General features: G+C 41.1%; 1 protein-coding gene across 1 annotated transcript in view; it reads left to right on the top strand.

The window, feature by feature from the left end:
* The window catches only part of RNF150 (ring finger protein 150), a gene marked incomplete at both ends in the record, with an annotated part of 112,557 nt that overhangs the window by 51,342 nt on the left and 38,774 nt on the right, over positions 1–22,441 (top strand). The window contains one exon of the mRNA XM_079535137.1: positions 16,278–16,528. Within this exon, the coding sequence (XP_079391263.1) occupies positions 16,278–16,528 (251 nt within the window). The remainder of the gene's footprint in view (positions 1–16,277; positions 16,529–22,441) is intronic.

Raw genomic sequence — 22,441 nt, 5'->3', positions numbered from 1 at the left:
TAAACTCTCGAGCATGAAGACAGTTGCATTATTATTAAATGCATACATAATACAGCCAGTTTTACATCACTGTATTCTCTGAATTACCATTCTTTGGTATCATGTCTCTCAGGAAATAGTTTTCTCTTTCTGTGAGCACCTGATGCAGGTGCAGCTTTGGTGGAAGAAAACTGCATGCTCCTTGTCTTCTGCTGTATTTATGTCTTTGCTTGCAACCAGGTGACCATCAGTTCTGCCTGCTTTGCATTCACGTTGTGCATGTCAAAAGTCCCAGGCCCCTATTTTTGAGCCTTCTACGTTCAGTGTCAGAATAACGCTGAATTTTTTGCGAGGACAGAGAATTACTGCAGAGCTTTGTTTTAGGTCAAGTACAGACAAAAGGTCTATGCTCTTTGAGAATCCTAGGTTTTTTCAAGTGTGACGTGAGATGTAGGCCTTGCATCTGTGTGATGGTGACTCTTGTCTTGAAACCAGACTGCTCCCTGGAAAGTAGATAGGCAGAATACAACAACTGCCTGATTAATGCAGAGCACCTCCCCGCGGAGCAGGTAATGCTGCTTTATTTCTTTATTTTGTTTTCAACCTTTCTGTGAGTGTCTTAAGAACACAGATGAATAAATACCATGCCAGGAGAAATACACTAAAACTCTTGGCAAAAAGACTGCCCGAAATAAAACCACTGGCTGGTATTTTCCCTGAATGAGATGTCTGTTAACTACCCTAATGTTGTAAGTAGCACTTTTTAGAAGCACAAGATATTCCTTGCTTAATGTAGCATGTATAAGCAGAAATATGCAGTTGTGTCTATATCCTGTATGGCCATTGTAATGTGCTCAGATAGCTCTCTCAACTTGATTTGAACTGTACATTTTCCTAAGTCTACATTTCCAATTTTCAAGTTTTCCAATACTTGAAAGGCTAGGAAGCACTCCACGTTAGAATAAGAAAGATTAATTTCTCTGTATCATTCAATTACGAAACATACATCTCTATAGGATTTGGTAACGGTGACATAAAAATAATGGCATCTGTGGAGAAAAATAGAGGTGTGATATCTGAAAAGCATATCAGATCTATAACCTTTTCCTTCTCATCATGCCTACGTGCATTTGACAGTGGAAAAAGGATCCGTTGAGCAGAAGAGGAATATCTTTATCTATAAGAGGAACTGTTTTTCAATAATTAGAATTTCTTCTAAGTAACCCTGAGGGAATAGCATCCCTGAAATGAGCTTGTGGAGTTGTTTTAGCCAGGGCACATACCTGGCAGTGCCTCTGGCTACTGTTTAAAATGGCATTTCATGAAGACTGAAGTTCTACTTTGCTGAAAATGACAAGCTGCAAAATGCTAGAAATGCTGTAGCACGTTAAGAAAAATCTTTCTCTTACACCTGCCAGGACATTTGGGGCCCTGTTCCCTTTCCCCAGGATGTCTGTAACTTCCATACATAATCGATAGGAACTGCTCATATCCTGTGCTAGGAAAATAAGTCCTGTAAGCCACTCTCTTAAAGCCTGTTGTCTAAAAGGCAGTGTATAAATAAAAATAGTCAGCTTTTTTTTTCACTAGTGGTATGTTCTTTCTTTCATTCAGTAGACCTGACACAATTAGCTTTACATACTAAGGCTCTGATCCTGCATCTTTATAAACCAGTGAAAGATTTAACTTTGATTTCATTGTGGGAAGAACTGGATTTACCAAGAAAAGGTTAATGACTTTTGAATGGTAATACATACTTTCCCTGCTTGGCTTTAAGTTGGAAGATGGGGTTTATAAGGCATTTGCTTTCCATATATTACAAGTATGCTTTTGAGATGTTTATATTGCTACCACTGCAAGGTGTGCATTATAAAGATTTTTAAAAGAAGCTGTGTATCCAAGCTCCACATAAATTTGATAAGCATAAGTTTCTAATGCATAATTGTTTCTCTGTGTTGCATTAGAAAGCATTCGTGCAACTTCTTCCACCTGAGATCAGGAGAGAAACATTCTGCCTCTATAGAAGCATAAATATTTTTTTCCAAAACATCAGACTTTTTACATGCTATCAAGGATAGTTGTTTTTTTTTTTTTCCTGCTGTTAGAAGATCTGCATATTCCAAACATTTCCAGGCTTGGTGTGTAGCTTTAGCTAAAGCTGGGTGTATCTTGCCAAGCTTGAGGTTTGGTTACCACTGCCAACTATTCCTCAGTTCATATAGTTCATTGGTCAAGTTCAAGCCTGAAAAAACACTTCTGCTGTATTTCAGTTCTGGAAATTTTCCTCTTTTCCGTCTGTTTTTGTTTGTTGTGTTTCTTGCTTTGACTCAGGATTTCTGCTCTGTGCTGGAGCTGGAAAGACAGTACGTTTTGTAGTGTGCTGCTTGTAGTACCTCGCCGGTCTTGTTCTCAGAGCCAAGGAAGCCCAGCTCTATGAGGAATTCTCTGGTGAGACTGCTCTGTATGAATGGCAATGTCTGGTGATCTTGAACTTCCCATCTAACAGCCTCATTTCAGCACTCGGATTGCTCTAAGTCCCAAAGCACTCAGGGTTACAGTTCTGATAGCAGATACTGGCAACTGAACTGAATGCAAGTCCTTGCTGAAGAGTTAACTGGACACTTGTCCACACGGAAAGAAACTCAGTAATGTTCATGTTTTGTCAAACTTTGGACATGTTTGAAATTAAACCTGGTAAGTTTATCACTCTGAGGTTTTCAGGCTTTTGAGAAGCGGTGGCCCTGCTTGTGGCAGTGGGGTTGGAACTTGATGATCTTTGGGGTCCCTTCCAACCCGAGCCTCTCTATGATTCTATGATTTTATGAAGCCGGAGGGCGCATTTGAAAAATCACAAAGGAATGTTTAAGTTTTTTTAATCTTATCTGTTTTGGTGAATTTTTCCTGTACTAGCTGAATATGTAATTCATCCCAAAGGACATGCTCAGTAAATCCATTCCCCCCTTTTTAATCACACTCACAGTTGAATTTTTATTTATTTATTTATGATTTGAAAAATTTACCATAGGATTCCAGCCGTTGGTTTTACCTAAACCTTTTTTTCCAGATTGACAAGGCCTCTGTTACTAGCCATTATTTTCTGGGAACGTGTACATACCTAGAGATATGTTCATGCATGAATACAGTCAAGTCCTCTTCTGGTCCTGTTTTCAACAAACAGAGATCTGCATATGGGCCTCCCTGAGATGCTTTCCCTGCAGCTGTAAACAGTTGCGTTATTCTGATTTTACTTTCAGTGCCTCTGCTTCTGCTCACTATTTCCTGTTTATAAATCCCAGGCTCATACTTTTTTGCCATAAGGCTACCCTTGAACTCTGTCCCAGTGTGGTGCTTTTTCGTTTGCTTGGCTGTCCAGTCAGACTAACTGCTGCCCGGATTTGAGTCTCTTTCTTTTTTTTCTTTTTTTATTTCTTTTCCCCCTTCTCCTGTTGGTTTGCATAGCCTGGCTCCTGGTTCCTCGAAGCACCACCTTGCTCGTAGGAAAGTGCGGGGTCTGTGTATTGCCTCAGGGCCCAGACTCAGGTGAACTATGGCAGCTTTCCTCTGCAGCCAGTCTGCTTTGTTGTGCTGTTTTGTATGAGAAACAGGCTGTATTGTGGTTTGTGGTTGGGCTGGGTTATCCTCAGGAGCATTACTAGGTATGTTTGGGGAGTTACACTAAGTGCAAGAAGTAACGTATCAGAAAACGTTCCTTATTTTGCAGTGCGAGTCATTAGCAGCAGGGTTGCATAGGGAACTGTGCTTCAGTGAAAACAGGCAGCGAGCTTGCAGACTTGAATGAGTGAGCTGGGAAAACAGGTACAGCTCTGCTATTGAGTTTCTCTGTGACTTAAACAAGTTGCCCCTCTCTAAGCTGATGATATTTACTTACTGCATTACAGCTGCTGGAGAAGACCACGGTGTTACTGCTGCAGGGAATAACATCCCACCTTTTGCTGGAATCAAACAATCATTTCTAGACAGAGTCAAATGCAGAAAAACAAATCTCTGGCACTAGGCAGCTCAGCTGAACTCACCAGTGTAGCTGAAGACTGGCATAGAGAGCTTGGCAGATGCAGTGGTACATGGAGAATTCGGCAGCTGCCAGATGTTCTGCTGTGGGGGGCAGGGCTCAGGCTGGTTATTGAGTTAGACATCAGACACGGTTAAATCAGCCCTAGGTCAAACTACAGAGCTGGCAGTTGAATCAGTCAGGAGATTATTAACAACACCAATATAGCTTAGTTGGGTTGGGAAAAAACAACCAACCAAGCAACAACAATAAAGTAAATATATACATATGTATCCAGGAATTTGTTGAAGCATATATTGCCCTTGCCACCAGTAGTTTTGGGTGACTTGTTGTGAATTTTGCTTCAGTTGTTCTCAGTTACATCTCTTTTTCTGTTATTCTTTTTTTGTCGCATAAACCCAACCTCTTACTTGAATTATGCCTTTAGAAACCCCAGTATCGTAGTTAAAAATCAAAGTTCTCATTTGCCAGACCCTCTCCCTGATCTGTGAAGAGTCTCGGGAAGTTTTATTGTACTCTTGCATGCTTGGAAGTTGGTGTCCTTAAAAAGGGTTCTAAACTGCTTTGCCCCAGCATAGAGAATTTAACTTCATTGATTCAAAATCCAATTTTGTTTGAGCTTATGCCTGTTATAATGCAGGAAAGGCCTACGACTTAACATTTATCTTTTTTTTTTTTTTTTTTTTTTTCCTTCTTACATTAGACATTTTAAGTGTTGTTTACCTAAGAGATTGTATGGATAGCTGGAGAAATGCAAAACTAATGGTATTAGAGAGACTAATGAGATAAAAATTGATTTTATGAGAAAGGATGTGAGTTTTTTTCAAGCTGAATCATACATTTTTCCATGATTTTTGTCTTATTTTCATTAGTTTGATCTTTGTGATTTCAGTATATGAAACAGGTCCCTTGTTGTGTCCTTTAACTCTTGCACCTGAAAAGGACAGCTCAAAGATTCTGCAGTCCCACTGCTGTGAAGGCTTCCTTCACAAAGTTCTTGAGAAAACAAGAACTCTTCAGCAAAAACAAGACAGGCTTTATTATCCTTGTTTATATCTGATGTAAAGCAAACTAAGACGCATCCCTCTCTATTTTGCGGTGTTTGCTTAATTCCAGAATTTGCAGACGTTTGTTTTTTGTTGGTTTTTTGTTGTTGTTTGTTTGGTTTTTTTTACAGCTTATAAACAGCCAGAGGTTAGAGATGTAACTGGGTGGGTCCAGTGCTTGGGTTGAATGACATGTTGAAGGAGGCAGCTGACATAGCCTTGCACGTTTTTCCTCCTTTCTTTCCTCTGCTCAGCGTCCTTCAGTACACCCAAGGTGATTTCTTTCCCATTGTCTACAGACCTGGAAGACATGCTGCTGGCATCTGCTGACATGGGGGACTTGCAGCTGGCACTTCTGAAGTCTCCTTCGAGGTACTAAGCACCTTGGGTCCCACCTCCCGTTTTATTGCAATTTAACCTAGCCAGTCTCTAGTGATGGTGTCACCCATGGCATCAATGCAGGATATTCCCACATGGTAACACTGAACTAACTCTCTGAGGGGTTTTTCAACATCTGTTTGGTGTTCAGATCTGATGGGAGAGTTTAAAAAATACACGAGTTGCCATTTCAGCAGTGCATTGTAGCTGGTGTCCAGCTTAGCTGGAAACTGCTAAGATTCAACAGAGCACAGCATAGGTAGAGAGGTTTGCCTTCATTAATGTGCAGTGGATGGCTCCTGGTGCCCTGCCTGTCCTGCTTCCCTCAACTTGCTCTCAAAAAAGGACACTCTGCAGGTCAGACGTGTGGCTCTTACTGAGCCCCCAGGAGTGCATCTTTCTCCATCAGTTGGAAAGCAGTACATGGAAAGGTTACATGAACTGAGGAGACTTCAGCAGTTCTTCGTAGTTTTCTGAATGATTTCTTATCAGTGATTAAGAATGAACAAAAGCTAATTCTACATGAAAGTTAGACTGCTGCCTTTGTGGGAGGTACAAAGACTTGTGGCATCGATCATCCCTGTGATGCTAACGTGAGGTGACAAAGATGAAGGCTCAAGCTTGTGGCTGCAACTTACGCTGAGCATAATGACTGAAGACCTTTTCTTCAGTCTTCTTCTTTAAGATGGCAGCAACTAGAAAAAGTGCTGGCAAACATGCCACTGTTAATCAAACCTATCCATCCCCTATATGGAAAAGTATGTTCAAAGGTATGAAGAATGATTGAGCAAGACAGGACTCAAAGAAATGACTAAGGACTGCTATCATAGAGGTCTACAAAACTCCCATAAAAATCCAATGACGCTGAGGGATGTACAGCAATCTCTGGAGGCTTTGACAATGTGTCGACAGTACTTCCCCTCAGATTTAGCTTATTTCTCATTTCACTCTGCCTAAGTGTTCCTGGCCCTTTGCCTGAGGTTAGGTTTGTTTGTCCTTTTGTTTCGCATTTGCAGTTAGTCTCCACCACTTTCTTTCTATCACTACGTTTCCTTTCACTGTTCCTGTCGGTCGTTTCTACTCCCATCCCCCCAGCACAGAGCAATACAAGTAACGGATGCTTTCACACTTCTGCCCAAGTTTTCTCTGAGATAAGAAAGAGGAAATCCCCTGTAGCAATTCCAGAGAGTTTTAGGATTGCTGCTCTGAACCTGTTTCTCACCCAGCTGATTAGAGCTCACTTGCACTGGAGTACACCCAGCAGCATTGCTCAAAAGCACACTGAATCATTCGGTTTGGGGATTTTCTGTGTTGGATTAGTAGGCAAAGGAGTCTGAGGGCCTCTTTTAGGAAGTTATCTCTTCTCTGGAGAAAATCAGGTGTCCTGTAGAGCTACTTCAAGTGGCAGATTGATGGTGCAAGTGGAGGATGTGCATAGTTGCCCCTCTCCCAGCAGCAATGTTGCTGTATCACCTTTTCTCCAAGCCACGGTGCCTGGTCATTGGTTCAGTGTGAAAATCAGGCTGAGAAAGTCATGGGAAAGCTACAGCGCTCTTGAGCTGTCCCTGCTTGCTAATTTGGATACTAAGGAGGATGACCTTCAGCCAGAGCTCTGGTTTAATCAGCTGCACCCAGATACTGCAGTGAGAGGTGGAGAAGGTATCAGAGGGCTGCAAGACCCTGGGAGCCTTTGAAATGCCTGGACTTCTGCTGGGAATTGATGCTGTCCCAGACGTAGGACCAGTGATGATCAGTGATTTAAAAAAGCCTCTTCTGGTCCCCATCTAATTTCTATAATTAACAGTTTTCAGCTCGAAGTGCAGATGAAACCTCATGGTCTTGAAAGATATTTCCAGCGGTGCTAGAAGTGCTTGAAACATGGTTTTAGAACTTGGGGGCTTCAGCTGAAATTAGATTTTTTACATGTTTCTCCCTGTTCCTCTCTCCGTCTCTTTCTCTTTTCCTCATTTTCATTCTTTGGAAAGTTCCTAATAATATTTTACTCACCACATTTGAATGCTATTTATTTTGCATATGGCACTAGTATTTTTTTTAACATCTGATTTCATGAGTAAACAAGCAGGAGTTGTTGCAACACCAAAAGCTCACTGCTTCTGTCTCTAAATGTAGATGAAAAGCTGTTGATTAATGTGCGTGGTAATGACTATATTTTTTTTCTGTGTATAGTCTCATGGTTATTTCCCAATTTCCTATGTGTTTTCAATGCTCTTTGCTTGCAAACTTTACAAAACACAGACAGAACTGAACTGTATTAGCAGGACATAATTCATATAGGTTAATCAATTATGCAAACAGCAGCTCCTGTTACTTCCAGCACCGTTTATTTGCTTCCCCTGTTTTTATCTCTGATTACTCCACGGCTCTTTGTGTAAATGCATTTCATACGTGTTCGGGTCTTGTCAAGGCATGGGGCTCAAGTTTGCAAGGAGGAATTCCAGGTGTGTACTGCAGCTGGCTGTGGGCTGACTGTGCATTTGCAGCGGGAAGCCGTGCTTTGTGTTTGCTTTCACTGCTCCCAGCTGCTGGCACATCCCTGGGTAGTACATTGTGGGAGGCACTGCAAACCTCCCCTTATCGTTTCAGTATTACCTACTGACCTCATTTTTCTCTTCCATTCAGTGCAAATGTCCCAGTTACCCCAGGTACAGACGTACCTGAGAAGGGATCTGTAGTTTGAAGGGAGGAGGGCTTAATGCAAGGTGCTGTGACAAGCTGTGTGCATGTCCTCATGCAGGACGATCTGCCAGGAGGAGAGGGCAGCTGGGGCAGACACAGGGCTGTGCTGAGCCCTGGGAGAATGTGGGCAGCCCCAGCCATTCTGCTGATTCATCTTTCCTTCACAGAGGCTGGGATTTAGATGCCGTGCACTTATCTTCAGTGACCCTTTGTAAAGTCATTCAACACGTTTGCTTGAGCTTCCCCATTTGTAAATGAAAATGTGTTTATACTGCTCTAGCAGCGCCAGGCACTGGAGCTGGCTTGTGTTTGGACTGCACTCTATCGCAGCTACTTCAGATGCTATTTAAGACATATTTTCTTTTGGCATAATTCCAGTACAGATAGCGAGGCGGCTTCTGCTTAGGTAGTGGGTGTGTGTTGCCCCAGCCCCGAGAAGGTTATCTCTGTGGCATGCTTTGCTATGAGTTGGAGCCTGAGGCTATCCTAGCTGTAAGACCTGCCTGAAGGATTCTCTCTGGTCACCTTGTACATGAAAAAAATGCAAAGGCAGATTCAAGAACAGAGAACTTACAGCAAGTGTCATCAAATCTTGTTTAGATAACAAAGGGAATTTCCAGAGATGCCTTCAGAACAAATGATTAGGGATTATAGTTAAGCACTTCCTTGACTATGATAAGAAAACCTTAAAGCTTGTGCCTTGGTTTGGGCTGGGGTCTGGGGAAACCTCTCAGAGAACCACCCTTTTTTTTCCTGTAATTAAGTGTGAATAAATAACAACACACTGATTCATTAGTGTTGGTTAGTTCAGCAGACTGATGAGCTGATTCTATGGGAAGGAAGCCCAGGACAAATGCAGCTATCATGCCGAGCTGGATTTTGTAAGTTTTATAGCTGTTTACTTCTTTTTCCTTTGCTGCAGTTTCTGCATAAAATTAGAGGAAGTCAATACATTCTGAGCTTTTACAGCCTTGACAAGATCAGAGCTGATTACAAAAACATGAACAGAAATTTCTTTCTCCCTCAACTGTAATAAAAAGTGGCCGAGACTGCTTTTTGCTGAGAAGATCACAGCCAGAAGCATCTTGCCTCTCCTGGTTTCAGCATCAGAAGAAATGAACCGAGAATATCTCAGCTGGAGGTTATTGTTGTTCACCTCAGGACCAAAGAAAAAACTTCAGTATCAGTTATTTAAATACTGCAGCCACTCATTAACATCAGTAGGGTTTTTTTCTTTAACTGTCCTATTAGATATTTGTACTTCTGCAGAGAGAAATGATTTGTGACAGTAAGATTGTCTGAGGAAAAAAAAAAAATAAGTGTTTGCATGGAAGAGTTTCCTTCTTTTATAATGTGGAAAAGGAATGGCTGGGGGGAAAAGGTGTCACTCCTCTTTCCAGCAGACGCTGCACTTGCCTTTTAAGGAGACCTTATTTACAGCTCAGTGTTTTGGAAGATGGGCAAAGGACCAAGGAGGGCCTTAGGAGTGCCAAGAATAAGGGGGAAATGAAGCAAAGGGTAAGTTGAAGAAAATATCACTTTGCGAGATATAGGAAAGAGATACAGGAAAGCAAAGCGATATAAGACAAAAAGCAAAATATAGGAAAGCAAAGTGGAAACAGGGATGGGAGGAGATGAAAAAACCCACGTCATTGCAAAGCAAGGACTCTGGGATAATAAGGAAAAGAGCATACTATGAAAACTCACGTGCCTATGCACCCTGCTACCCATCGAGATGGAGTTATGCGCTGCCACACTGTCCTTGTTTCTGGCCTTCCTCTGTGTGTTTTTCTCCTCTGGCTGTGCTCCCTAGGATGGGCTTGGCTCTGCATTGTAGCAGCAGTGAGGACAGAGGGCTATGCTCCTGCCCTCCTTTCCTGGCAGGAAGCAAGCAATGGGTGAAGTTTCATGCATCCTACCCTGCTCTGCAGCCTGCTCTCATTGCCAGGTGAGAGCCTCTGCACCTAGAACACACCCGTTCCCCTGGCTCTGACCCTACCTGGGTTTTGGATACAAGAGGCATCAACTATCTCAGCCCAAGCCCTTCTCTTGTCTATTGTAAGCCACAGAAGCAGGTGCGCCTTCCCCACTGCTGTGCGGTGAGGCCTCTTGGCTTCATTAGAGCTCTGACTTTGCCCCTGTAGTTTTGCTGTCAAGACCTGACTTAATTTTACTTCTGTCCTGAGCAGATGCAAATATCAGTGCCCAGGTAACATAAAAGCAAGTCTGCCACTTAAGACCAAAGGTCTGTCTAACCTGTGGGCCAGTGTGTGGTAACATAAATAAATAGAAAACCAGTGCAACAGAAACAGTTGGGGAACAAAAACCTAACTGGGGAATTAATATGGGAATTTTAATGAATTAAAATTAATAATAAAAAATTTTAATGGGAAAATAATAAAAGCAGGGTGAATGTTGAGTCCTGCTTTCCCACCCTCTATTGATTGGTGGTTCCTGGGTATCTTCTGTTATTTGGTAGCTTTCTGTTTTGCAGCACAAAGGTCCTGCTTTTAAGCTCTTTTTTTTTTTTTTTCATGCGAAAAAAGCATTTTATTCAGAGGTGGCTAGATGACTTTTTTCTTTAAGAGTTTTTGGTGAGGAGCCTTACTGAATAACCTTGAAGCACCTATATTTGCCTATAACTGTTATGAAACCTCATTAGAAATTGGTGGACTAGAAGAGTCCTCTGGCACGAAGATAGTTCTATGCAAGAGGTTGTAGATCTCAATCTGTGGTCATTTCACCTAAGATATATATCAATGCTGTATTACTGTTACTTACTATATGTTGCTCTTTGCCAGTTTTTGCCTCTAGTCTCATTTACTGACGCTTCAATTTGAGACCTGTGCTGCAAATACCCCAAAAAGGAGAGTTTCTGCACGATGTTATGATTTTACTCAGATAATTCTTCACAGTGGGTATATGTAAAATTCCAAGACTTCATTTAAGTGATATTTACATTGCTACTTTTCTGAAATAGTTGAAACTCAGAAAAAAGTTTGCCTAAAATATTGCTTTGATTTCCCAAAGTAATTTTTGATCTCGCAAAAATGTAATTTAAGCCTATGCTTACAGCTAAAGGGAAAAGAAAACAGAGATAAGCTGATATGCTGGTCGATTTATAATTCTGTCATAAAGAACAGAACTAAGATTCAGCTCTCATCAGGTGATCTGTAAGATGTTTCTCTTGCTGCAACTGTGAAATATTAGAACGATTTATACAGCATTAACATTCAGTTGAAATACCATCTGATTAACATATATACTATTTCCCACGTAATTTCATTGTAAAGGAACCAAACAGAATAGTAAGCAGTAGTATTTTCAGAGAGAACAAAGTCTGTAGCAAAAGCTCCTATCTTGTGAATAGCCCAGCACAGCAGTCTTGGTTAGACAGTCTTGGACAATCACAGGTATGGCACCATAAGCGTGAATTCCTTTTCTTCCTCTTTGATAGTTACTTCCCAGCTGAGCTACTGTTCTAGAGAGAAAAAGAAACAGTATATCCTGAAGTCCATGCTTTGCTCCAAATTTGCTTTAAACACATAATCTGGACTGCATTGTGAAATCCATTCGCACAGATGCAGGCAGCAGCAGGGGTGTAACAGCAGAGCAGCCACATGAGTGGCAGCACAGCCAGTGCTTGTGCAGAGCCCAGGCTGCTGAGCTTGTTGGAAGCACAACTGCTGAATTGGCTTTTGCTGCGTGGGGAATCCAGAACACTATGATCTGAGCTGGGCTTTTGCAGGCTGTCATATTGTTTAGATCTGCATTTGTCTCACTGGCTCATAATAGGTGGTAGTTACTGAAATAGATTCCTAATGACGAAACTGTTTCTTGAAGGTGTAAAGGAAGAATTGCTTAGGCTCTTGCACCATTCTGTGGGTGTCTTTTCCTTGACTCCCAACACAGACTAGGTTATGAGCAATGTTGCATTAAGGCAATTTCTGAACTCTAAGATTGTATCTGAGTTTTCTGTTACAGAATCTGTGGAGGGAAATAGTTTAGTAGCTGATTTTGATGTGCAACTTAGGAGCAATCCGTATGGACATTTTGATAGGACATCTTGGAGAAGAGCTATATACCTCCCAAATTAGAATTCTATTCAAGTAATTCATTTAATTATTTCTCTGACTTCTGGCAGTTGCCAAGCATGAAATAAATCTTCTAAGATGTATGAGAAACATAGCACTTGTCAGAGTCTCAGTCAGAAACTAACAAAGCAGTAAAGAAGCAGCCCCCCACTGCTGGACCTGCTTGTTAATTAAGAGAACAGAGGACCATTTTCGATATCATTCCCCAGCTCCCAAAGCAGAATCAAGAAACATCATAGGGTTGTCGCCAAAGCCTGTTTACAAGGTGGAAAATGTTTCATACATTCTCTTCCCATAAAATCTCTTTATTAATTGAGTTGTAAGGGCTACAAAAGCCATCGGTTACAGAACCTAAGTCTTTGTTTTCCTGTGTCGCCACGGAACAGACTGTTACACTTGAAGAAGTTTGCAACTTGGTGTGGATAACATCCCAGCTGAAATGTAGCTCACAGCTAAGTGCTGTGGGGAGGAGGAAGGTTTGGAGAGGCTCTCCCAGGTATTTTTAAGTGCTCTTCTCACCACTGAAAATATTCTCTGACGTTATTGCTGCTTTGCTGAGCATCACCTCATGCAGGAGGCAGAGGAGAGCTGAAGCTCACTGCAGGCTCTTTACATTCACCTCCCTCCCTCCACAGTTCCTCCAGTCCTTGGACAGTGGCAAAATGTTACTCCTTTTCCTGCAGGCTGGGGTGAGGGAGAGTTCAGGATGACCCATGCAGGATGGAACAGTGCCTGGGTGATTCAGAATTATTTCCAGAACAACTCTTTTTAAGTGAACAAAGCAGACGCAGCTTGGTTGGACTGTTCTGCCACTGATGGATTAGCCACAGGGTTACCCTGTGGCTGGGAGCCAACCTGAGCCTGTACAGAGTGTTGCAGTATTGCCCCTCTGGAGCCAGCAAAGATTGGCCCTGTTGGCAGAGCTACATAATAGAAGAGAATGCAGAGCGCAGAAGCTGAATCGCTGCCTGTGGATCAGCAGCGTGTGTTCTCCACTCAGAAATACTTGGTGAGGTAAATATTCTTCAGCAAACTGAAGGGAGTTTAAACATCACGAATGCCTGCAAGTTCTACCTTGCTTGCTTTGTTACTGGCATATAAGGAGAGAACATTGATATGTTAAGTGTTTCCTAAGCTGAAGAAGAAGAAAATCCATTCACTGCAGCCTGAATACCTCTGATTTATGAATCTCTGATTCATCCTGACAGCTATTTAAAAAATCATGTCAAAGTCTGCATTAATCTTGGCCAGAAAAAGAAAAGAAATGTGTTAGGTAACAAGAGTGCCACAAAGTGCAGATGCCATTGTGGATGTAATGAAAGGCATTGTTAGCATCTAACTCACAAGAGAAGCATCAGTACATATTGCCAGATAGTTTTTCTTTTTCTGAAGTCTGTTGAACAAGTGTGTACTTGAGCATAGAAATCATCTCTATGATTGATGGTTCCTTATATTATTTCTCTTCTAGAATATGTATAGTTTTCCTATATATATGAGCTTCCCACATGCCATTAGATACTGAAACACTGATAATATTGTGATATGTGGGAGGAAGGGAAAATAAACGCTTGGCAATTGTTGTTTTTTCCAATATTAGATGTATTTGAGATAAAAAAAAAAAAATAAAATTAATAGCTTGATTGACCAAATAGCCCTTTCTATAAGGCCTTGGAGAAATTATCATGAACTTAATGAAGTGCTAAAAAGAATCTTCCTGCTTATTATTTGTTGCTGATATGTTTTGTTGGATTTTTTTTTTTCCAAGAATGCTGCATTACAAGCTGTAGTGTTTTCCAAGGAAATAACCAGATAGCTTACAATTTGAGTATATTGTTTGAACAAATAAAAGCAGCCGCCTGCCTCTTGCAAATAGCTGTCTTCTGACTTTGCATTTCTGAACACAGCTTTGTTTAGCATATGTCCATGGCAATATATAGTTGGTATTTTGTTTTGTAAAGTGAAAGGCCGTAGGCCAGAGGTGGCAGTAGATCATCCTAGCAATGAGATGGAAGGACGAGGAAGAGAAGGTATGTGTGTGGTTCCACTCTTATCAATGGAGCATCACTTCATGATGCTTCCATAGCAAATCCAAGACTGAAAGCTGCACTGTAGTTTGATCAGCAAGGGCAGGTGCTGAAGAGCGGGAATGAGGTCAGATTTATCCAGGAGATCAGAATTTTTGTCTGTCTTTGCAATTAAAGAAAGAAGGTAGGACGTTATCGTGAAATCCTTGTCATTATAGGTACATTAATCCCATTATTAATTGAATATGATTCTTAATGTGCAGTGTGTCATGTATAGCCATTGTCCATCACATATACTTCTACAGAAACACACTGAGCTCTGTTGAGATGAAGTAGACATAGTAAAGATGTTAAAGCATGTCTTAAGAGACATTTGAGGTTAAGGATAATCTTAACAGTTAATGTGCTACCTGTATTTTCTTACTGAAAATATTTGCATCTGTTCCTCCCATTAGCATAGACTTTCAAGTAACGTCTTCCACACCACTTCCTACATCACAGCGCAGATGATGTTAGATGGCTGTTTGGACAAGCGAGGAGGTCAGAACGGTGGCTTTTGAGAGAAATTGATGAAATTAATTTCAGTTTTTTCAGCTGTGGAATTTTTTTTGTTGTTGTTGTTTTATTTTTGCTGTGGGTACTCTGTGGCTGTTTGTGAGGTTGCAGGTTGCTGCTTTGGTAGGCAATCTTGTGCCACGTCTATGAATGTCCCACGGTAGGTGGCTTTTTGTCTTCCTTCCTTCCACAGTCAAAATATAGATAATGATGGAGTTTACAGCATGCCAGCTGATCTCCTGGGATTTCAGCTGAAATGCCAAAGCGCTCACCTCCACTTCATCTCTCTGACTTCAACCCTTTCTTTCAAGTTTGTACCTTCCTTTCTAAATTCCAGTTCATGGTCAGTGTAGATGTTATTGTATCTGGTGTGTTTCTGTGTTCAAGTACATCTTGATACTTAGCTATTTAGTATAATGCTGGATTTGACCATTGCAAAATACAGCTCAGCTGTGTACACTTGTTTAATGAAGAGAAAGGAAAATCTGCCTAATATTAACCATAAAAGAGTTCTTTTTATCCAAAGAGCTAGAAGAGCTTCTAACAAGCCGCCTCATCCCAGTCAATTTCACTTTTTCATTTGTTGTGTACGGAGGGCATGTAAAAGAAAGTAAAACAATTTCAGCAGCGTGTAACACAAATAAAACAAAACCAGCACTGTGCATAAAGGAAAAATGATGCAGAGTCATGAAAGGGCCTAATTTCACAGAGCTGTGGCTTCAGATGGGCTGACAGGATAGTAGGAAGACGCTACCCCATCCTAATAATGGAAGCCCCTTTGCTGCATTGGTTTGCTGACACATGCCCTTATGGAGTGTGTGCTGTAAACTATGTCAGGGGCTGAGCTGGTCTGCGGTAACATTTTTTAGGAAATGAAATGGTGCTGCTGACTCTGAGTATGGCTTCTAAACACCTGGGTGAGCTCAGGCTGTAGAGTGCCTTGGTGGCATAGGGCAGTTATGTGTAGAGATCCTGTTGTCCCTGCAGCTCTCTCCCATCCCTGGCCTGGAGCAAAAAGAACAACGCTTTGATGCGTTCACCCTCCAGCCTTGTGGGAATCACTGACTGGAAGCACCTCTGGTATTAGTGGAAACTTGGAGGAGCTTTGTGGCTGTGCAAAATGGGCGATGATGAGTGCATAGGGTGTTGGAGGGAATTACGCTAGCTCCAACAGATCTCTCTTGCTGTGGTGGTTACAGCACTATTCCGCTGGATAAGCCTCAGCAGAATTGGATGCCTGTGTTTGCCAAACCATGAAACGTGTTTTATGTATCTCACAGATCAGCTTTATAGGAACAAACTGTGTAACTGGTTCTGGTTGAAAACTTCACCGCATCCACCCAGCTTACCTCCTGATGAAAATCAGGATGAGAAAGAGGAGCTTTTTTTTGGTAATATTTTTGCTTTATTGCCTTACCACACATTGTATTCAGCTGTTCCAATGAAAATTTCTTTTCTCTCTCCTCTTTGACAGGCCTCGATGATGTTGTAGCAATAATGATTCCTGAACCCAAAGGAAAAGAGATAGTGAGCCTCCTGGAGAGGAACATCACTGTGATGATGTATATAACTATTGGGACACGAAACCTGCAGAAGTACGTCAGCCGGACCTCCGTGGTGTTTGTCTCCATCTCCTTCATTGTGCTGATGATCATCTCGCTGGCATGGCTGGTCTTCTATTACATCCAGCGATTCCGCTACGCAAATGCCAGGGACAGGAATCAGGTGAGTTAGTGGTGCTAAGGGTCTTGGTTTCCAAAAAAATAATCTCCCTGGGATTCAATTTTAGATAAGCTTGAAGTAAAATTTGAGGAAAATAAATGTGTGGTTCAGAAAAAACAACAAACACAACATCTAATAATGAGTAGTGAAAAGAATGAGGATGTAAAAATGTCTGTGTATGGGGAAAGTCAAGAATTCTGTCAGTAGAGATGGGATTAAGGAAAACAATGGGTATAATGTATGTATGATGTGGGATTTTTTTTTCTGTGCGAAACACACATGAAACGGACAGAAAGAATGATTATGTGTGTTAGTGAAAAGATTGGTTTGTTACATATAGCCAAGGGATGGAGGAATGAATACAAATAAAAACCCTTATGATCAAAATGGTAACTAAAATGTAATGAGGAATGTGGAAGTACATATGAGAAATAAGGCTTCACAACATGTGAGGAGATTAAAAAGAAGTGTTTTCATTTTCATGCTTCTTCAGAAGGGCCTTTAAAGGAAAAAACATTCCTGTTCATTTGACAGTGATCACTGAGCATGTAAGTGGTGTAGTGATAGGCCACCCATATTATTAAACCTTTGGTTTTGGCATTTTGTCCAGCTGCTCCTGGAAAGAAACACAAAACCTATAGAGCTGGAGAGAAGCCAGCAGCGTTGTGTAGGAATGGGTGATAGGTCCTGAGGTCCTCAGATTTATAAAGCACCCCTTTATAATCTTTATAGTAGCTCAGCAACAACTATTAGTAGTGATATTGATGATAAATTTCATCTTTTCTTGACTGGATCCAACTTAAGTTGGCATCAGCAGAACTGTGAAAATGAAACTTGTACGTTTCATTTTAACGGTGCAGTAGGAAATGTTATCAATGCTGAAATCCGAGGAGATGACCGTTTTACTGCAGGAAAAATTATGCTCTGTGATTCAGAGATGGTTTTGGACCCTTAATAAACTCCTGTTCCAGCAGGAGGAAGACTGCTTTGCTTGCTCTGCTGAAAAAATAAACTGGGATTGTTTACAATTGTTTTGTAGAAGAAAGTAGTGCTGCACTCAAACATAAACTTCACATATAGGGATCCCTCACCACTCCCACTGAAACTCAGGCATCCTCAGAGATAGAGAAGCTCTGCTCTGTATTTACAGACAGAAAGAATATATTTTACTTTTAAATATAGATCATGAAATTCTGAATAGTAAAAATGAGACTATCCCAGCTGGAATGTGAGCATCACTGGCAGCAGAATCACTATGGCTGTAGCTGCTGTGGTAGTTTTCAGATGCTTTGGCTGCTGAAGCACGTGTGTGCCTGATTTCTGCATGTGAATATCCTGAGTTTGCCTACAATCAAGTAATTACACAGGCAGATTAGCAGTGTAAATAGACATACATAAACATGAAACCCAGCAAAATAAGAAGCACCCTTCAGGTTATACATCATAGTTTGGAAGTACAAGTCTATGTGTTCAAGCGTTTTTCCTTTCTAGTCTTTTCCTTCCAGAGTTTAAATGAGACTAATGTGTGCACAAAGAATTATCCTGTGCAGAGGTTTTGATAACTTTGTTATTAATACTAATTTTTTTTTTTTTTTTTTTTTTTTTTTTTGAAAAGAATAATAAAACCAGACCTCCTAAGCAATTGTTCCTTTTTTTTTCTTCCCCAAAGCTGTATTTATTATTACAGGACAAACTGGGATTTCTTTACATACTTTCTTTCCTCAATTTTGCCTGTCTTTTAATCTCCTAACTGGTCTTTTCTTATGAAACAGTGACGCATCTGGATAACATTCAACCATTTCTGTTAGTGACTTTTTTAGTCCTGGTTATGGAGTATAGAAATGCAGGCAGCTGTTAGAATAGCTTCATTTGCTCTTTCCTTTTTCATGAGGGTTTCTTCCTCTAATTTTTTTGTTTGTTTGTTTTGTTGTTTTTGTTTGTTTTTTTTTTAAACTTGAGCATGTTATCTTGTAACGTGAAGATGGCAGCACAAAGTTCTTTGATATTCAGATATATTCAAGAGAAATGTGTTCTGTCGCTTTTTGGGATATAGTTTAGAATGTGTTTCTTTTGTCATTTGTCTCAAAAGCTTTTGCCATTCTAGCTTGCATTTGTCTATCTGTATGAAGGTATCGTGCTTATTTGTTGTAAGCGCCTTCATTGCTGGCCAGCATTAAGAAGGGAGCTTTCTTCTGTTTGTTAGTTAAAGTTAATCCAAAGGGTAAGGTTGAGATGTTTGTATAAACAGAGCTTCAGATGAAGAGGGAGCCAGCAAGCTTATTTAAGGAAAGTTGTGCCATCAGTTTCCTACCCAGTTTCCTACACACTGACTGCTCAAGTGCAAAAAGCTGTGACTCGTTAATTAGGTTTTGGTTTTAAAAACAGTAAAAAAGGAGGTTGAATTTGTTTTGACATCTGCATGATTTTAAAACCCCCATTATTAAAATAAAAGTTTAAAAGGGCCAGTATTTACTTAGTTGAAGGAGAACTTGCACTTACCTCTTTGCTAACTTCATTATGCGTACTTTTCTTAGCTCTGGCTGACAGCGAGGCTGCTACCAGCAGCAGTCCAGCTTCTGAGTTGGTAGCTTGGATACTGTGTTAAGTAAAGGGGAAAAGTTAGTCAACTGCAAAATATGATGTATGGCAACTGTTGAGTCATGGCTTCAACCACTGATGGATCACCTGGGGAAAGGATTGGGTCAGCCGTGGGAGCGCAGGTGAAAGCAACTCAGCTGTGTGACTGAAAGGGGTGGAGCCTGGCTGCACCTCTCCTAGACCCCATTTAAGGGCTGACTGCCATTGGGAAAGGTTCTCTTTCTGGAGATCCCTCCTTTGTGGAGTCTTTCTTGCGAACCTGGTTCTTTGGATACTGGTGAGCATTCCTTCCCTGTTTGTTTCTTTTCCCATTTTAACTGTGATAATCTTTCCAGCTGTATCACCAATTGTAATACACGATCAGCAGAAAAAGTTGTATTATAGGAAAGTAAGGTTTCTGAACATCTTTTATTGGTTACTCTGTGTATCCTTGGGTCACATTTCATTTTACCTCTTCTCAGCTAACTGACTGTAACTATGTTTTGGTTTCCTGCAAAATGGGGAGCATCTCTTTGTCAAGACTCATCACCACCTCTGTCTCCTTGCTCTTTTGTATGCAGTGGCTCTGCTTCCCATCTTGTACACAGCTGAAGTTGCTGTTCAGTCAGTAATTCCAAGAAGAACTAACTTAAAACAGCTTTGGCAAATTATACAGGCAGATAGGAAGTCTGAAGAATTTCCTGGATTTCTCCTCTTACTCCTTAGTGGAATACCACATACATCTATGTTCAGCCATCATTCTCCTGCGCCCTCTCTGCAAAATCCAGGTTCACATGCCAGAAGGGAGAACCAATTAGGTGCTTGATTTAGCTGAGTGGAGAACCAGGACTGCAAGGCTTCCCACCGTGTGCCGAGGCCCATTCATATGAATGTAAAGTTAGTTGGGAATTTCTGCAGTGGAGCCTAAAATAGCCTTCCATTATGGGGTTATTCTTCTGCAGACAGGTGTCATCTACAGGTACAATCATGCTTCCTACAGTCATAGAAAACATGGTTATGTTTCAATTTTGATTGTAACATTTTGAGCTTTTAAAAGTGTCTTTAGTGCAGGTGACTGTATGATACATGCGAAAGTAGAAGGTAGGTAGTAATATTCATATGCATTAAAGTCCCAAGTTTTATTTCTCTTCTACCATTTAAAAAAAATGGTCACGAAGTAGATATGCTCACTGTGATGTTCTTTTGATATCAAGCAAATCATGTTGTGAAAGAAAAGTGTAGTCAACCTGTTTCGTTTCCTCAGCAGCTTGTTCCTGAGGCCCTCCTGAAAATGAGAATTCTGACAATGTCCATGAAAGACTGTGGGAATTGTTTGTATCTACCAGCATCAGGTGGCAGAGCTAATTGAAGGCAGTTTGGAATTATGTCACAAGTGAATTCCTGGAGGTCATTCTGCAAACTGTGACTTGCCATCTTAGCCTTGTAGTAGCCAGGACACAGGTTCTAAAAAGTAAAATATCACATCAGTGTGCCACACAGTTCATATTTCACCAGTAGTGTTTCTTCCTGAGGTCAGAGATCCCTTTCTGTTGTCTGTGAGCCATGGGATAGGAAGACAGCAAACAGGAGGTATTTGTGTTCCACATCTGTTGGCAGGATTTCTTCCGTGTTGTTTCTTCCCATTTGCTTCTTGTTAAGAAGTTTTACGAGAAATCATTTTGAAACCAAGTGAGCTCCATAATTTTTGCAGGATGGCAAAAGCCAAAGCAGGCAGTTATTCCACCGGGACGTGCAAGTCCTGCATTAATATCCAGGGAAGAATCTAGTTTAGTGTGTAACTGACAGCGTATGGAGGGTCCGGCAATTCTCTGAGGAAGAAAACAGGTGGTCATGAGTTCTTGTGAGAGTTTTGGGCCATTGGAGAGAGGCATCTTATTTGAAGCAGTCTTCTGTCATTTACTTCCTCAGGAGCAGATGAGTGATGCTTTCCATGCTACTGTTCTTTCTTTTTATATAGTAGCATCATCTCCACAAGACCACTGCATCTGATACTCTTAACTCCTTCCAGTCCAATATCGAGTGTTGCAGGCTTGTTAATGAGATAATGGGGTTTATGATTATAAATCTCTAAGCTTCATTTTAAACCCTTAAGCTATTGTAATGCCTCTTATCTTCTAGGGACAATGATTGGTGATAGCATGCCTTTTGTTCAAATAGAAGAATCCTTTGGAAGTACAACTTTGCTCCAAGTTCTTTCAGAAATTAAATCTTATTTGCGTTTAAGTCATGAACTTGACTATTTAAGATAGACAAGAGAAAGCAAACACGAAAACAAGCAGATCAAAGATGTACATGAGTCTTTAATCTTGTCCTGTCCCCTTGAAGAATGTGCAAAAAAAAAAGGAGCTGAAACATTTCATTAGTTTAAGTAATAATGATAAAAAGGAATCACAAGCAGTTCCTGGAGCAGGGTGCAACGGCTCTTGTCTCGCTCTGTGTTATCAGTCTGTCTTTGATTTACATTGAAGAAACAAATAGCTGGCAAGAAATGCTTCCAGCTCTTGTCACATCTGTTTATTGAAGGGAGACTGTGAGAAAAATGTACCACAGGAAAGTTATTTAACTACAAGGAACTCCCTCACATGTAATAATTAGCTGTGCTGGGAAGCACATATGTAAATCTTATATGATAGCCAAGATCATTTTCATCTCTTTAGCCAGGCCTGAAATTGCTCACTGCTTTCAGGATTACGTGCGTTCTATGTCTTTCCAATCCAATAAACTCACCCTGTAAATTAAATAGTGGTTTTAATTGAATCCAAAGAACAAAGTAGTAATTTATTAATCATATCTCTGTGGTGATGAAGTCTCAATTTACAGGCAACGTTCAGCTTCCTCCCATTTTTGGCTTCAAGCTCTCTCCCCTCCAGCTGGAAACCCTTCCCATTGACGTGCCCTCAGAATTCCAGCACAGGCAGTATTCCCGGCTCTGAAAGTTGAATGTCTTCTGAGTCACCAGAGCTCCTAAATCTCCCGCCTAACTAACTGCACATGGCTGGAAACTAGGTGGGAAAAGGGGGCGAGAAGATGAGTTGAAGTCATTTATGGGTAGCAACTTGGAACGCACTGTTATAAAACTAACAGGATGTCGTGGGAGTAGGTGTGCTGTGTGATCCTGTGCAAGACAAGCAAGAAAAAACTGAAGAGAGCCCAGAGGAGGGTTGCCAGTATGTTCTGGTGTGCAACGAGTGAGGAGAGGTGGAGGGAATCTCATTTAGTAAACTGGGAGAGGAGGAGGCTGAGGGCTCTGCCTGCAGCCTCTGGTGACACGGCGCATGCTTGGAGGGAAGGCAGTGTCAGATTATTCCCAGAGATTCA

The sequence above is a fragment of the Tetrao urogallus genome, assembly GCF_951394365.1.
Source record: "Tetrao urogallus genome assembly, chromosome: 4".
In the NCBI taxonomy this organism is placed as follows: Eukaryota; Metazoa; Chordata; class Aves; order Galliformes; family Phasianidae; genus Tetrao; species Tetrao urogallus.
This window is presented reverse-complemented; position numbering and strand designations above follow the sequence as displayed.